The sequence below is a fragment of the Coloeus monedula genome, assembly GCF_965178545.1.
Source record: "Coloeus monedula genome assembly, chromosome: 9".
NCBI classification, from domain to species: domain Eukaryota; kingdom Metazoa; phylum Chordata; class Aves; order Passeriformes; family Corvidae; genus Coloeus; species Coloeus monedula.
This window is the reverse complement of record NC_138789.1, coordinates 15,439,900-15,458,007: the sequence shown is the minus strand read 5'-3', so window position 1 is coordinate 15,458,007 and position 18,108 is coordinate 15,439,900. Positions and strand designations below refer to the sequence as shown.

At 35.6% G+C, this 18,108-nt stretch overlaps 1 protein-coding gene across 5 annotated transcripts; it reads right to left on the bottom strand.

The window, feature by feature from the left end:
• Window positions 1-4: 4 nt before the first annotated feature.
• GLMN (glomulin, FKBP associated protein) lies at window positions 5-18,107 on the bottom strand. 5 transcript variants are annotated; one of them, XM_082287063.1, is made up of 20 exons: window positions 18,050-18,100; window positions 17,831-17,918; window positions 16,339-16,410; window positions 15,754-15,879; window positions 14,245-14,364; window positions 13,112-13,220; window positions 11,679-11,925; window positions 11,087-11,186; window positions 9,913-10,100; window positions 9,385-9,438; window positions 8,535-8,565; window positions 8,075-8,164; window positions 7,480-7,521; window positions 7,323-7,396; window positions 6,928-7,012; window positions 6,025-6,131; window positions 4,844-4,907; window positions 2,702-2,825; window positions 1,242-1,324; window positions 5-1,116 (listed from the first exon to the last, which is right to left on the bottom strand). In XM_082287063.1, exons 3-20 carry the CDS (start codon window positions 16,402-16,404, stop codon window positions 1,009-1,011), a joined length of 1,818 nt encoding a protein of 605 aa, XP_082143189.1. In that variant the 5' UTR covers window positions 16,405-16,410; window positions 17,831-17,918; window positions 18,050-18,100; the 3' UTR covers window positions 5-1,008. The 5 variants fall into 5 exon arrangements, with proteins under 5 accessions (XP_082143189.1, XP_082143188.1, XP_082143187.1 ...); XM_082287062.1 differs by lacking the exon at window positions 17,831-17,918 and adding an exon at window positions 17,658-17,797 and having other exon boundaries at window positions 7-1,116; window positions 6,025-6,134; window positions 18,050-18,107; XM_082287061.1 differs by lacking the exon at window positions 17,831-17,918 and adding an exon at window positions 17,686-17,797 and having other exon boundaries at window positions 8-1,116; window positions 6,025-6,134; window positions 18,050-18,107.
• Window position 18,108: the final 1 nt, after the last annotated feature.

The window sequence follows — 18,108 nt, the reverse complement described above, 5'->3', positions numbered from 1 at the left end:
AAAGTTGCTACATTTTAAACAAAATATAAAATGTTCTTAAAAATATAGTTACATTTCAAAAGACTACATACAACATATGCATTTGGAATGAAAATTCATATTAAATAACTATACAGTGAAAAATAGCATACTTGATACCAAATGTACTGGGCAGGGGGAGAAGAAGTGGTTTAGCTGCACTATAGAAAAGTCATCCTTACTTTTAACTTGGTTCTGAACTTAGAGGCTCATCTGTTTATAAATAATTCCCCAAAATATTTACTATATCTTAAGGAAAACTGTATGATTCAAGATAAGGATAATCAGAACAATTCCACAATACAGGTATCCCTAAAATAAGCAGCTGTATGTATGAAACTTTACGCTGTTTTTTAAACACAAGGGTTATCTGTTATGTTACTCAGTTTTAAAATCTTATTTGGCTCAAAGCTGATGTGTTTTTCTTTAAACCTGGTTTCCTTTGCCACAGTGTTTTTACTATTTATAGATAGTATAGAATATACTGTTACCTATCTGTACCTTACAGTCCTGTTTGCAAATATAGAAGCTTGTTTGTCAACATTAAAATGTGCTAATAAAAATACCTTCTGCTTAAACACGGCTTTTTAATTAATGGTTCTTCAGTCACTTGATAAAAATCTTTGTAATTCGCAACACCAGTCAGCAACTATTACCTAACAAATTCTGAAAATAAAAAAAAATAAATGCCTAGCCATACCTCCTTGCCACAGAGAAGAACACACCCCTGCCCTGTTTTTAGTTTCTAAACTTAAGAAAAAGCATCACATTCTGAAGAGAAGTAAATAGACTGTATCTGCAAATCACATGCAACAAGAGCAAAAGAAAATAAACAAGAACAGCAACAAGACTTATGAAGAACAGCATTTGCAATTCTGGAGGCCACTCTAAATTGCTCGTCTATAAAGGGTGGTAGCCTCCCTTGCAACTGAAGTCTCATAGTCCAAATGATCTTGTAAGGAGTATGTTAATTCAAACACTTCAGCTGACTTAACTATTTTCCTCCATTACAGCTTTTGTTTTCCCTTCAATGAGTTCTTCTACTCGAGCTAGAACACTTTCTATTAAGTCAAATGTGAAGAGAGCTGAGTGTAAAACCTGAAATGACAAGAAAGATGAGTGTTATTGTTAGTAGAATTCTTTTTACCTATTTTACATTTACTTTTGTCTCCACAAAAAATGTCAGTACTTCTGCGTGACTCTGAAGGGAAGGGCAAACTCACTTGAAGCTGCATTCCTGTAGTCATGGCAGGCATCTTTTCCCCACTAACAGTTACAGAGCAAACTGGGTTAGAACTGTGTGCCTCTGTAGAAGAAAACAACCAACACAACTCTTAGAATTAAAAGAATATTTAAAATATCAGCATTTCATGACAGTAATTGTTAAGAACAGAAATCTAGGGATGGATGAAATACATGACTAAGGGTGCTGAACCTTAAGAGGAAAACAGTTGGATGCTATCTTTACACTTTCTGTAACACAAATGCCTACATTACTGAACAGGCAAGATTTGCAACTGAAACCAACTTTATAGAGCTCACATGCTCTTTGAAAGGAAAAATAAAATGTTATCTGGTCTGGTTTTCATACATTTTTAGTATTTCCACATCCAGGGAAACAGTAGGAGGTTCTTTAGCTTGACTTAATGGATCCAGACATGAAATACTTATTTTATTAAGAAAAGGCTGCAGGCTTCTCTGTTTCAGAGAGATTACTTGCAGCAGGCTAAACTACAAGGACAGGTCTGAAAAAGAAGGGGAAAACCTCTTACACTCAGACCACATATTTGAAATTCAATGTAATGTTTACAAAGATTATACACTAGGGAAGAAAGCTAAATCATTTATTGTTACAAGTTGGATGTTCTCTCCCAAACTCTCTTTGTACATTGTCGAAGGCTAGAGAAATGTAAGAGGGATTTAAGAAAAAGCTTCCTGATTAATTCTGAAGGATTTCCTTTAGAAAGATATCCACAGGTTGTCTTGAGAAAAAAAATCCCCTTCTTTGCCTCATACTTACATAGTTTTCAACAGAAGAGGATAAGACTAGAGGCAAAAAGCTGTATTGACATTTTTAGTAGCAGACACAAATTCCTTGGGCTGTCTTAATTATACTGGAGACCACAAGGAACAGAGGATCTGACATACAGAGAGATTGCCTAAAGCAGATACAGCTTTTATGCCCTGTGCAATGTGTCTGCTTAACCCAGAGCAGAATCTGATTCTGTGTGTCAGATTAAAAAAAAAAAAAATTAAAAATGAATGTAATGCTTCAGGCTTCAGAGAGCACTGTGACTTATTTTTTCTCTTGTTAACCCCCCCACACCTGGTATGAAACCTAAGGGTTATGCATTCAGAGAGACTTAGTCACTCCTTTGTAAAATTAAAAGTATAAATGCAGAACAAGCTCTGAAGGTCTTCATGTGACAGTTCTATTAGGTTTCCATAAGATTTACAAATATGATGACAGATAAACAAGTTCAGATTTTTCTGAAATTAAATGATCAATTATGAACATTTTCAATATAGAAACTACTGAATTATTATTTGAAGTTTGGAATAGTGTCAACAGTTAAATAAAACCTGATCTATACAGCATTCACCAGTTCCTCATTTCCAAATGATTACCAAAGTTTCTAGGTATGAACAAAGATAAGAACAAAAAAACCCAACAAAAACTGACCTTTTCTGTTTTCTTTCTTATTTTTTATTTCTGCTTCATAATGTGCTTTTGACATATTGAGTCCTACACGCAGTGGCTTTAAGAAATTCTGCTTTATCTTGCCAAGTGTGGTCCATACACCAGTCTAGTCAAACAGAACAGAGGTGGTTACAAAACAGTTTTAATGAAGCATTGCAATACTAAGCTTTTGAGCACAAGTTTTTTGACTAGTCTTTAAAACATACACTTTTGTGGTGGGAGGAGAAGAGAAAAAAATAATTTGGACTCGTGCATTTAAGCAAGAACAGCATTGTGACAAATATTTAAGCTCCTCTTCCTCTCCTGTACATTATTTGTTGATTGGAGAATGAAGCAGTCAAAAAAAAAAGGGGAGCAGAGGGAAGGAGGACCTAGGTAGGCTGATAACTACAGCAATGGAAATGCACATTTTCAGCTTGTTCTTGTAAGCAAAGCTAAAAGGATCTTGATGTGTTGGAGGGGAGGTTCTAGGCCTGTTCTCAGGCCAGAATCTCTACACCAAGTCAATGGCAGTTGGAGACTCTTTTCAGATAATTCAGCAGTAAAACAACAAAAACTTATGTTAACATTCCTGAATTAACACTGTATTGCAATGCCAAATGACAGTTCTGATAAATCTCATGCTTCCCAAATGTCTACAGTGCATTTTAAAAGCATTGTAGGAATGTTACTGGATATGCTACTATCCCATCCTTCAGCACAGCAGCCACAGTGACAACGAATTCTCCCCAGTTTGGCATGGGTGGAAAGAAGGAGTTTACAATAATGGCACTTAGGAAGCAAGAGGTGCAAGGAAAAGATGCTCAAAACCAAGGCTGTTCAGGGTTACAGAGAGGAAAATAAGCTTGGGTTTGCTACAAAACTGCTGTAGAAGGAAACAAATACAAAGCAGCCTTTGTGTCCTTCGATATAAGAGCCATTTATACAACTCTTTTCTTCAGCCAGTATCCTCAAAGGGCAGAATAAGGATGATAAAAATAAGAATTTTCAGTGTTAAATACAGTGAGTCCACTAACAACAGTGGAAAGTCCACCAGATGACACAGTTAACTGTTCAAATAAGAACAGTAATTACTTCCACCAGGATGTGGCTTAAAAAAGGAACTTTCTAGAAAAATACTTATTTTTAAACTCGATTAATGAAAATGCTTGTTATGCAGCAATCAAAATATCTGAACTGACATGAAAGGAGGCATTTTCTTTCTGCCTCACTTGCACTATATGAAGAGAGACAGGGAGGAAGTCAAGAAGAACTGACAGAGCCTAAATTTAAGGGAAAATCTTCTGAAGATGTGATGCTATTTTTTCCTCAAACTGTATGGACATTCTTTTTGCCAGGTACTAGATAGCACTGTTAGAGCAGCTGAGTGCTACTACATGTAGTTTTTTTATTAAGAATAAAAGAGGAGTTCTTACTTTCCTTACAAAGCTATGTATTTCCATGCAATTGAGTGGACCATAATGAGTACCTAGATCACCCCTTAAATATGACAAACAGATACAGTCTACCAATATTAACTAATTACATAAATATTAAATTAGAAATGCACCCACTGAAAGCTAATTTTGCTTTTCATTTTCATTATGGTTTCCACAATCAGTGCAAGTTATTTCACTGTTATTCTACTTAGACTAGTAAGATTATTAGACACTTACAAAATGTATTCTTATATCTCAAATTAGTCTAAAAGGAGATCAGAATTTTTTTCTGTATTTCAGAAACCAGACACCAGTATTTTGTATTATTTTTGTTACAAACATACCCAGTTGGAGGTTTGAGGGATACCAGTGAATTAATAAGCAAAAATAACAAGTTTTTCATATGGGAATACTTTTGGGTATGTGATTTTGTGGTGACATACTCTAATGTTATGGAAATAGATCACAGTTCAACAGGCAGAGTAAAAGGATTCATTTGTTTATAGTAACAGTATATATGCAAAAAATTTCATCAGAATAAAGGAACATCACATATATCCTAATGTCTTAATAAAAGCATCACTTCTGGGGAACTAACCATTGCAAAGAAAAATGCAAAACCTATGCTTTTTGAATCAAGGATAACAGTGTTCATGTGAATCCACCTCTCAGCTAATCAATCATTTTCACATCAAATAGTACTTACTTGATTATCACTTTCACAATCCTTAATGACTAAGTATCTCAGCAGATTTAGTGATGCCATAATCCTGTGAATTAAAAACATACAATTTATAATCCAGAGCACAGATACCTATTACCAGGATAGTAATTTTAATTGTCCATTAGCCAGACATCCTAAGAGTATCTGTTTGTACAAAAAGCAACCACACATCTCCTGAGCAGTACAGCTCCATCTAGAGCACCAGTGTGTAGTGACGTCCACACAACAGTTCACACTTTGCAAGTAAAACTGAAACTGTCATCAGAATGGAGAAGGCTGGTGATTGTGAGGAAGAGAGCTCTCTCAAGAGACAGAACCTATCTATAATATGCATCATTGATGATTCAAAGTCGATTTGAAACTAGTGCGACAATTTTCTTTATTACTGTACTGAATTTTTGAGTGTGCTTTTTAAAATAAGGTTTTTGCTTTTGTTTTACCATACTTCCAAGCAGAAATTATTTATTGTTTTTTCCAGATAAAAAGTACAGTTACACATCATACTTCTGGGCTTTTTTAAGCAGGTATGTGTCCATCTGGACATTATCTCCCCACTGATTTAGAAGTCCAAGCATCATCATATTATTTATTATATAGGAAGGCTTGTCCTATATACAGGGGATTCTCAGAGACATTCATTTTTTTATTTTTTAATGCAATTATTTACTGTTCAGGTGGATCTGTAATCCTACTCATGAGATACTGGATTACCAGCAGCAATCTGCAAAACAGCCTCAAAAATGCCTTGCACTGTAAGTTGCATCTGGTAATTGTTATTCCCCTGTATCACATTAGACAACATACCACATTGCTTTTACTCCTCCAACTGCTTCTGCAGAGAGCTGACAAACCATACATTCCTGAAGAAATTCTTTACCCAGTAATTATGTCATTTCACGACTGAAGTCTTAACATCCTTGGGGAATGGAGGAGGACATCCTTTTTTACTGTTAAAAATTAATGTCATGGCATTGTGACATTCTTCTATGCAGAGCTGGTTGAAATAAGTGACTATTCCCACTTTTAGTTCCAAAAACTTAAAATACACTGATGTTGTCACCTCATTAATTACATGACAGCATACATCATTGTAGTAAGATAGTTTAAAGGCTTTTTAAATGATAAAGAAAGGAGAAAAGCTTCCAACTGTGATTGCAACTCACCTGTCTGAGTTTTGCAGAAGATCGGTCTCAGCACCTTCTGGAAGTGAAAGTACTAAATCTAGAAGGGAGATCAGGTGATGTCCTGTAAACCAAACGTTGTCATATTCCTTCTAAAAAAAAAATACAAAAAGTTTAGCTGAATGCAAAATTTAGATCTTAAATAATGTAACAAGAACTTGCATAAAACAGAAAAGTAAAAAAAAAAAAAAATCAAGCACTGGAAGAAATGCTTTCTAATTATCACCTCCCTGTGAGTGAAGTACACAAATCAGCCTTTTAATCATTTTAAAATTATTTGTCTTTTTGACAGCCAGGAAAGAAATGGAAGAAATGTAGTAAGAGAATTCTGAAACTGCATGGTAAAAAGTTAATCATTTAGTTTTAATTAATTTTCCCAACTTTCTGGTATAAATTACTATAAAATAGGAGATTAAAATGGCTTTGATCTAGCTCAGCCCTTCCTGATGGATTTATCATTTGCGTAGCACTCATAATAAAATGCTCACTGTCATCAAAAAAGCAAAGAAAAAATTAATAATTCTATCTGGACTGTAATGTTTGAATTACATTTTAAAAAATGAGGAACTGTGGGGATAAAACAATATACTGAGCAGTTCCACTTTAAGAAAGAAATGTATTTTCAAGCACAGAAAAGGTAATAACTTATATAGAAAAATACAGTAAGATTGTGCAATTAAAAATACAACTGTAAAATTATAACCCAAATATGCATAGACAGAAAAAGCCAAAGTAATGTTCTTAATAAAATTTTCCAATCTTACGTTTCTTTCCAAAGTGGATTTTTTAATGCATCACTCAAAGTTTAAGCTGTAGACATTTTCTCAACATCATACTGATAGAATTTTGAGAAGGCAACTTGGTTTTTACTGGTAACAGCCTCACCGTTAACGCTATGTGAATCTGATCTTTTATATTTTTAATAATGTATCCTTCCACACCAGCATGGTTGCTTGTCTTCAGTAAACACCTTCAAACAAACAAAACAAAGATATTATCTCTTTAAAGCTCCCGTAGAGTTAGCTCAAAACTTAGATGACATTCACTAAGTGGGAGTTTTACCACAGAAAAACAGAGTGACTATGTAACCTTTAAACACTGGCTTACATAAGACAGCTAATTTTATATGAGGCAATTGAAATTCATTATTTATCAAAAAATTAACACAGTAAAATTAATATGGCTTATCAGATGGAAATTCTGTCAGAAATCATTGTATCTATTCAATTAAGCTGCACTAGGGCTGTTATTGCACAACCTACAGTAACTGGGATGCATACCTGAATAATGTGTATTTTCCCTCTGTGTCAAACTTGTCTATGAACAACTGCAAAATATTTAAACTCTTCTTTCTCTAGAAAAAGCAGAGATGCTTATCAGATGAATTCTAAAAAAATTTATTCAGCATTTACTGTTTCTGTAGGCCACTTAACATACCATATTCTCCATGGGGCAAAGGGTCATAATTTTTACCAAATCCTGCAGTCAGAAAAAGGAAATACAGTTTATAATTACATACAAATTATTACATTACATCACACTGACCAAAATCTACTCAAGACTTTAAAAAAACCAACCAAACAAAAAATCCACAGCACACTTGGGAATGTCCAGGTGATTATGTGAAGATTCTCATCAGAGAAATTCATGCCAGCTTTAGTGGTCAAAATCCCAGGGCTGATCCACAAGAGCTCTACTCTGGTACTGTGAGTTCCACATAAGGATGTAGCCAAGCAGCAGACTGGCAAGGAGGAGACAAAAACAAGCAGGCACCACCTTTCAACTAAGATCTGTGCCCATCTGCTTCAGTGACCTGTACATACACTTGGGTGTGTTTTAATTGTCACTGAAACTTCACGCTGCAGGAGGTAGAAGAGACAATCAATTCTGTATAGCAAGACACTGAAGGTTTCAATTTAATGGTACAGGTGTAAAAAGGTCCAGTAATATGCCCACTCTCAGACATCTACAGGACCGCTAGGCATTATTTCTAATCAAAATTTGAAGACTTCTCTACATTGTTTCTTATTACCTGAGGTACATTAATAAAGACTCTGAATTCTAAATAGGGATGGAGAAGGCTGTTGTCTTCCATTCTCAATAAACAGCTCTCAAACAGATCCTGCAGGGTAGGGAAAAGAAAAGAAGGCTGCCAACAGTATGCACATATACAGGATGTTAATACATCAGCTTAACATCTCATGGCTAAAACACCCTTCACTCTTAAATACTCATTCAGATATTGCAAGTTCCAAGCAGCTGCAATTTTAAGTAAAAACTGTAATTTAAACATTTATGCAGGACTATAAGTTCAATAAATACAGGTATTTTTAAGACTGAAGAATACTTAATTAAGCATCAAAATATTTCTGAAACTATTATCTGAACTATCAGTTGTACCCCTCTTAGAAGGGGAAACAAGTTTTACCGATCCTTAAACTGAAAAATAAAACATTCTAACACTGAAAATTTAATTTAAAAAAACAACTTACAAGTCCTTTAGATAATACAGATTCTTCTGTTCTAGAAAAAAAATCAAATATAAGTTGTTAATTAAAAAGACAGTGGATATTTCAGAAGAAACAGTAGAACAGAGGTCAACAAGAACTTGTCCCTCAACAATTTTCACTCTATTTTTAAAATACAGAATCTTCGTTACTCTTCTCAAAGATTTTTAGAATAAACTTGTGGATGAGAAGTTGAACATTAGACTCATCTCTTCACAATCAAAAATTACTTTTTCTCCCTCAGTATTTTTAAGTGCTCAAAAGCAGTGTCATCTCTCATAGGTACTGAGACACTGATTACCAAAGAAAATGAAATCGTAAGCAGTCAGAATAGGAAACCTGCCTTCCATAGCAGTGCTAGAAGCTATTTGGTAACACTGCTGCTTATGGAAGGTGAAATAATCACAATATATAGAAAAGTTTGGTTTCCTTTAGAAAGCCTGACCTTTAAGTATTTTCTGTATCATGTCAGAATACATTCAAATAAATATTTTCACAATAGTTGCCTTCAGTAATAATTGTTACAGAAGTGCAAGTAAGTGTACACTCTAATTAATTATTCTGCATGTGTTTAAACTACTAATTTTACATTTTCAGAATAAAGTTTCTAAAAATGGTATCACAATACCATATCACATACAAGAGGGAAACAATACATAAATGTTTAGACAACTTCTCCTTCTTAATAAGAGAAGCCATCTTGTGTGGAACTTGCCATTTTAATGCTCAATTTTAAAAACCTCCTCTGAACTTACCTATATTTCAAATTTGATATTATGAATTACTGGAAAAGATCGCACCCACTATCTAGACCTGCAAATTCCACAAACCCTACCTTTTCAGCAGCACTTCAATATGTGTCATATTGCACAGCAGAAGGTATGAAGGACTAGAAGAGAAGAATTAGGCTACATTAAACTTCATAAGCCATACACATTTGCACATAATTAATATATTTGACAGGATTAGTATTCTTTGAAAAAATAAAAATATCTTTCTAAAATAATTAATTTTTAAATAGATAAAAGAATTGTAAGTCAAATCACTGCTAAGAACTCTTATGTGGAAACTGTCTATAGATGTGTAAATGAACATTTAATACAATTAATTTTCAGCATGTGACTAATCATACCAGTTTCTGTTAAAGGACAGCTCATCTAAAATTAAACTGCAATACATCTGCAGGAGTATGTACTTTATATATATAAACTTACATAAAATATAAATGCATAAAGATTGACATAAAATTAATACTAGTGAAATACAGATTTAATTCATAACTGTTCACAAATAAAGTTCTCTTCTGCTCAGAAAGAATCTTCAAAGTACAGACTTAAAGTAATTGAAAAAAAATAGCTCTTACCTAAAAACCATTGGAAAGCATTCAACACCAAAATGCTGAACAAACACCAGATAGGACAGACATGCCAAAGAATCAGTGGAATTCTTTCGCTCTATGTCTGCAAACTCCGGATTCTCCCAGGGCGGACTTTTGCCTTTATTAGGTACAAACACTAATGGTATCAATTCTCTTATATTCCACAAAATGTTCTAAAAAAATAAAAATAGATTTCCTATAGTTGCCTTAAAACACCTGTATACCAATTAAGTTTTAAAGCTCTAACTGTATTTACAGTACATTCTCTTGTACAGTATGCATCTAAATTAATATAAATGTTTTAAATATATAAAATAATATAAATAGGTGATATTTATTATATATGAACAAACGCACACAAAAAATCCCTGGAGGAAAAATGACTAGTGTTGGAAAAATGTTACTAAGATAGCAAAGTCAAGCACACAAAAGTTAGCAAAAAGCAGAATAAAGACCACCTGAAAACTCCTAGTTCAGCTCCTTTATTCCCAATGCTATGAGTAACAATAGGTTCATGAAAACCTTTTGTCACAAAATCTCTGTGTTTTTTGGAACACAGAATACTCAGTATTTTGTTTTTTTCTCACTAATCAATATGGAGCACAACATTTAGCTGCTAGAGGCAAGCCCTGATTTAAAGTTAGAATTGCTTTGTATGGCCTTTCTTTCCTGTGATGCACAACACAAGGAACACCTGACATTTGTACACCAGAAATACTACAGTGGTTACCCCCCAACACCCTTCATGTGTCTGAGGACAGAGTGTAATTCCTGTTGTACATATTACAGAGAAATGAGGAGATCAAGGTCAGCTCACTATTCTGGGGTTGCCCAAACCCAACATCCAGGATGGCATATTTTGGAAAATTAGGATTACACAAGATGTCATCCAGTCAAAGCATGACTTACTGACCTTAGCTTCAGCTCCCACTACCTAATGCCATAAACAGATGTAAATTTCTTGAGAAAGAGAAGAAAAGATAATTCATAATTAGCATTAAAAACATGTTTTTCAGACTGTTTCCAACAGGAAAGGCAGGATGTACCTCACTCCACTAACCAATAATGAAATCAAAATGAGCTCTAGAACAAATTACAGGCAATTATCAACTAGACCACTGGTTCTGCACACACTGCAATTAATTTTGACTGCACTCACTATAATTTCAGTTGCAAAATGCCGAAAAGGATGTTCTTCAAGGCCTTCAAGTTGTTCAAGCTGAGCTGTCAATAATGGGTACTTCAGGCTTTTCATACAGCTGAAATAGAAAGGGATGGAACTAAATCACCAATACAGTCATAAATACAGACTATGATAGTGTTATTGATGACCAAGAATAATGTCTGTATTCATATCAGCTGCTGCTATTCAAGGTATTCCACAGAGAATAAAAAAAACCAAACATCTCCGGTAGAAGCATTCCTTAGACTTCACCTCCAGACTATGATTACTCTCACTGCTGTAAATTTGAGAAGGAGAGGAATACCAAATCAGCTTCACAATATAGCAACTAATAGTTGTTTACCATTTCCCTGTACTAAACAGAAAGTAGTTTTTACCTTTCTTCTCTCACTTCATACATATATCAGGCCTATTTAGGGATTCTTTGTCAAAATACCACATTAGTTGAATATATGTTGGCAGCATTATAAAACACTAAAATGTGATTTATTTGCTATCTATATAATAAATGCCTACTACTCTTTTTGTTAAGTTACAGGAATACGTAACACTGACATAAAATGCTCACAATTTTATTAATTCTTCTTTCAGCTCCATGTCATTGTATTCTGATGACTTTTCCATATTTTTAACAACTTCATTCACAAAAGGTTTAGCAAAGTCCACCACTGCATTACAACATTGACAGAGACCAAGTTTATCTTCTTGTATTTGTTGTTTCGTATAAGGTACAGGTAAGGGAGTAAGCTGATTCATAATCATGGCCAATGACAAACCCACTGAGTAGGCTTTCTTGTTCTGAAGTTTCAAAAGCACTGGAGGAAAGAAAATAAAAAAGGGGAAAAATAGAACATTTTGAGACACTAATTTATTACTTACTTAGTAGAGGAAAACATGAAGAAAAACAACATGACTACGTAGAAAACATTTCCTTTTCAGGGAAGGAGAGGGACTGATACCTGAAATCACATGAGCAAATCCAGCCAGACTAATCATCATCCCCTAGTTTAATATACTGTAGTCAACAAGATCATGTATTTGCAAGTAACAAATATTAAAGCTGTCACACATTTCACCATTCTTCCTTTCTCCACACCACCAGGATGAGGACCAAAAGAAAATCCACTTTTCTAGAACTGGGCTAAATGAAATGGCACATATCTGACCCGGAAAACACATTCATTACTTGACTCCTTTTGTGCTTGGCAAAACCAGAGACAATGGCCCAGCTTTTCTGCTGAGAACTGACTCTGGTTTTTATTCCATGGCAAAACTAACAGAGACTCTCCCAGACTGAGGAAGCAACACCAGAGGCTGTCCATTTTACCTGGACTCAGTGCAGACTAACTGCAAATTGGCTATCCAATAAACCACATATTTCTCTTGTTAAATTCTAATATAATACAATAACACATCTTGGAGATTGCTACAATCAGACTTCAACTTGACACACAACACTGAATTTCATCTCATCTAACAAAACAGCAACTACTGCTTGTTACCTACTGAGAGAATGGCCAAACTCAACATTTTAAATTTTCATATGTAAGCCAGAATAATGCTCCCCCCCTTCACCAATAAAGTATTTCAACATGCTTCAATTGAAATGAAAGTTTTAGACTATAAAAAAATAGAATTGCATGTTTTAGAAGTTAAATAATGAATTTCACAAATCCATGTGATTCCTTATTTCTGCAACAACAGCATGAGTGCTTTACACCTCTAAATATAACTGTCATAGGACCACATTCTTGTAAATGATGAAAAATAGCTAAATGTTGCTTTCTCAACTGATGCTATTAGTCCCATCTAAAATATTTTTCTAACAGGCCAATATAAGCATGAAATGTATGTCTTATGTTATTTTACAGAATATAATAAACTGTAAAGCTTGTCAGGACAGATGTATTCTGAAACCATTCCAGCAAAGGCTAAACTAAATTGATAAATAAATGAGAAAATAATTTATTTCATAAATCGCATGATAAACTCAATTCCCACCTGTCTGCAAAGGCTGAAGCAATAACATGACAGTTTGGCACACTTGCTCTCCAGAGGTCTGCTCAATCTGCTCAAGTAAACCTAAAAAAAGTTCCTTTGGATTGCAGAGCTGCAAGAGTGGAACAATGCATATTTTTAAATAACCATGGTCATAACCAAAAAAATGAATCACATGCAAACTTCAATACCAAAGTTCCTGAACATCAAGGGAGAAGATCTGAATATCCAAGGTAAGATTTAAGAAAACAAATATGAAACAATAAGTACATGCCTACAATTAACAGCTATGGTAGAGCATACCTGTGTGTACACTTTCATATGAGCTGAAAACATGTAATAGTAAAAATTGAGACTAAACCTGATTTTTATGGGTTTTAAAAACCTCACAGTACCTTTGCAAAGTAATCCTTAGGAGCAGAGAGAGAATTAGAATTTGAGTGTGAATTTAATTCAAGCTATAAAGTTTGCAAGTTGTTTTTGGAGTGCATAAATGAAAGAGAATGAGTTTTTTACAGATTAAAACATGTTTCCCCTCCTACTCCATCAGAATCATCAGGTAATGATTCTCATATTGAAGAAGGATGAATGATTTAAAGAAAAGACTTTGCAGAGTGAATGATAGAAAAGAGAACAATAAATACTATTCAGACACAGATAAGTGGAAAATGGCAAGGTCTTGCAGAATGGTTTTGAAACAACTAAAGAGAAAACATCAACAGAGAGACCTTGAATTAGATACTAGAAAACACATTCAGCAACATACTGTAAATTTTACTCAAGCTAGCCAACTCAGCTAAGATTGTGTCCTTTAGATCAACTTAGCTCATTTCAGTGTGAAAACCACACCTCTGATGCTAAGGCTGCCTCTTCCAAAGAGCCCTACCCACTGAACTTGCACGATGAATTCAGAATTTGCTGTACCTTTAAATGGAGGTGAGAGAACGTTAAACTAAGAGCAGCTTATCCAAGCAGTGATGTAGATCCATTATGCAAATATTGTCAGAACCGAATTGTGTATGTTTGTGTAACTGGCCTTTGGTGCACTAGCTTTGTGGATTAATGATCTAGCACCCCTTTCTGTGCAGAACTTCCCTAACATTATTGTTTCATAATCATGTGTTTCAAACCCATACCTGTGCCAACTGATCTAGTATCCTCAGGCAGCTTTCTCGCTTATCATCTTCTTGTTTGTACATGAAAATACATCTAACAAGAGGAGAAATGAGATTCCAACCCATATTCTTGATGATAACCTAAAAACCAGATTTTCAGAGAATAAACCAAAACTGGATGTCTTCTAAACCCAGAATGATTGTATATATAAAGACCAAAAGTGACAACAGATCAAGGTGTAACCGTTACTGCCACTGTCATTGAATATTTAACTACTGTTAGCATAATTTGACACACTTTGTATTCTCTTCCCATACCTATATAAACACAGCTGTATATTTTGTATAGTTTTCTTCTATTTCTTAACATTAACATGTCAATATATACTTCTAAATGTCTATGAAAATACATTTAAAACAGGACTGAGCAGAGGAGTTGTGCTGAAAGAACACTTGGACAAATTAGTCGTAACTTGAGGGGAGGGGATTCAGACTTTCAGTTGTTACTTCAAACTCACAGAATTCAAAACCAGATTGTGAACCCCATGTAACATTGCTAAAATATTCTGCCCTTCACTTTCTTTCTGAACTTCCTATTTATCTCTGTTCAGTTTCGTATATTCTCCCAGCATCCCTAGTGCCCACAAACAGTAGTATTTCAAATTGCCATCAGCCTAGTTGGCTCCTACAGTTTTGGTCAATATTATTATATCCATTTGTGGTGGGCTGACCCCAGACAGCAACTAAGCACCCCACCACTGCTTCCTAGCTCTTGTCCCTCAGATGGGGATGGGGGCGAGAGTCAAAAGAGCAAAACAGGCTAACCCCAAAGGTAAGGACAATGTAATATGTGAATGACAAAAGGTAGCAGGGCATGACAAGGGGAATGATGCAAACCAGCTCCCACCAGCAGACCAATGCCCAGCCAGCCTCCAAGCAACAGCTATTTTGGAATGGGTCCCCATCCACATGTCTTTCCTGCTGAGCATGATGTTACATGGTGTGGAATATCTCACTGCTTTGGGTTAGCTGTGTCTCCTCCCAAATTTCCTACTTACTGGGGGCAGAGTGAGAAATGGAGAAGGCCTTGATGCTGTACAAGCATTGATCAGCAGTAGCTGAAGCACTGGTGTGTTATCAACACCTTTTTAGTCAGAAATCTAAAACACAGCACTATGCAAGCTGCCATGAAGAAAGCCAACTCCATGCCAGCCAGACCTAGTACACCATCTGAAGTCCCTGTCCTGCAGAAGTGGGATGCTGTAGCTTTCTCCTGATTATGCTTTCGTCCTTCCTTTTCTCTTTGCTTCACTCACAAAGAAGAGTTACTAATGGTTTTAAGATTACTGTGACTTGGGTTTCTGTGAGCTACCTGAATACAGAATAATGTGCACTTAACACAAGTCAACTTATCAGCTATTCATATGTACAGCCTTGCTCTACAGGGAAAGTAGCTTTTCCCTCTTAATAAGCAGTTTTATATTTAATGATGTTAATAAACACGAATATATAGTGCAAACTTAAACTCACCTTGTTTTTCTCATTTTGAATTACTTCTAATAACTGAGCTGCATATCCATCTTCCAAACACTTCTGACCTGCTACCTGAAACAGATTAAAATCTTCTCCTTTGAAATCAGCTTCTTCCAGAATTTGCTAGAAAGAAAATATTAATGTTTAACTCCATACTTATTAAAGTCAAGTAAGAAATAAGAAATTCCAAGCCTTCATTTCAAAATTAAATGTAGTATCATTGTAACTTTTATACATTTTTCACATATTGAAAAAGCTACCAAGTTATGATGGAACATCAAGGCAGTATTTCAATAGCATTAAGTCTAGACTACAGGATTCTGTTTGGAAGATGTATTTTCTACAAAAACCTGCTTTTGTTCCTGGGTACAAGAACACTCCTTTCTCCAAGAAGCAGAAATAATCAAGCATCTTGGGATAAGCACCACAGAGAAGTCAATGAAACATGGAGGCTGAACTCCAGTGAGGAGTTCTGCTAACAGCTGACTTGTTTTTTGAGGTCATTTTGGTTTTAATTATAATATATGAAGAGAAATTCACACTACTTATACTTGTTACTTCTAAGGAAAGAAAACTACTTACACATCTTTGTATTATGGCTTGAAGTTCATCAACTGCCATTATAGTTTGACTGTGTTCTTCTGGCATCAAAATCTATTATAAATTAAAGAGGGCAGTATTACATTACATGAATTTAAAACAGAGGCTGAAAAATAATCACATTATCAAAAAAATGTTAATAGAGGAATAAGAACAATCTAGACAGATATTAAGTCTACATAATTGGAAAATAAGGGAAAATTCCTTTTTAAGAGGTGTATGCTATATTGTTCTACTCCCCATATTTTCAGGAAGACAGTATTACAGACAGGAAACAACCTGCATTCTATGCACAGGAAAGCAATTTTTCAAGTACTATCTGGGTCACCTTAAGAAGTTTGAAGGTTTCAGTGACTACTTTGGGCACATATATGGAAACCTGCAGCTAATACAGAGCAAGTCTGGGCTGACTGCATGCCAAGTGTGATAGCCCATGACACACTACATTTTCTGTGACTGTTCTGATCAGAGGTGCTTCTGCTCAGCCCTGACTGGCACACACTAACCCGATATCTGGCACGTGAAGGCGCTCATCCAAACACCATGCTGCTTTATATCAACAGTCCCGTCAAGATTACATATACAATATAATTTATTTCTTTCTAGTGTTTAGGTTGGACTAGTACAGTGGCCTTTTATCTCGAAGTATTAAAATTTACAACTTTCTTGCTAAAAACAACGAAGTTATACATTTAAGTAATGTCAAGTATGTACCAAGTCTTACATAGCCAGGACCATGAATTACAAATACAATCAAGCTTGGGTATCCCATACGACATATCATAGCAGCAGTCATAATCTTTATAGTATTAAGTAATGCCATGGGCCTAAACCTGGTTATATGATCACTACGAGTGTCAATTACCTCTACATCTGGTCAATTAGGTAACTATTCACCAAAACACAGACATCTCCATGTGATGTTCTCAGCCTTTCCTCTTACATTTGACCTAAGCTACATGAGACAACACACAGACAACAAACCTATCTGGATGCTTACAAAAGGGGGACAACTCACAAAAGCTTAAAAGGCATTTTTATGTGACCTTCTTTATTCAAAGAATAAACAACTCACTTTCTATTCTCGATGGTCCAGTTTGACATCTGTATGTCACTGAGACCTATCCTTTCTAGCCTGTCATTTTAACCAGGTCATTACCACACACTTTATTACCACACTTCGTACTATTTGAGCTCTTCACTTTACAGAATGTTACTAATCCCGACAAAAAAATGTAACATACTTTCGAACGCCAATACTGTTGCATTTTCAGCTCTCAGTAACTTCACAATGTACTTACAACCTTGAAACGCTCCCCAGGCACCCACCGTGCTGCTCCAGGGATTTACTGGCTGAGCTCGCAGATGGTCTCCGGCCTTAATACTTAATCCGGTTTCTAACTGAATCTTTTAGGAGGTTTCAGCGGCAAATGGGCAGCATCTGAACCATGCGAAACGTTCTATTAATACTCACCAAACTCCCTCTTAATAAACAAACACTCCAACCCCTTCTCTGGGCGGTACCACACGCAGGCTGGGACGGAGAGGCTGCCAGCCTCAGCCTATAACACAAAGCTGAATTAAAAACCACAAGGGCACAGCACCACAGCACCACACCACCACCTCACCTCACCTCACCTCACCTCACCTCACCTCACCTCACCTCACCTCACCTCACCTCACCTCACCTCACCTCAGCCCCCACCAGCCGAACCCCTCAACTCCGCGCTGCCGCCTCTCCCGGCCCGGCCC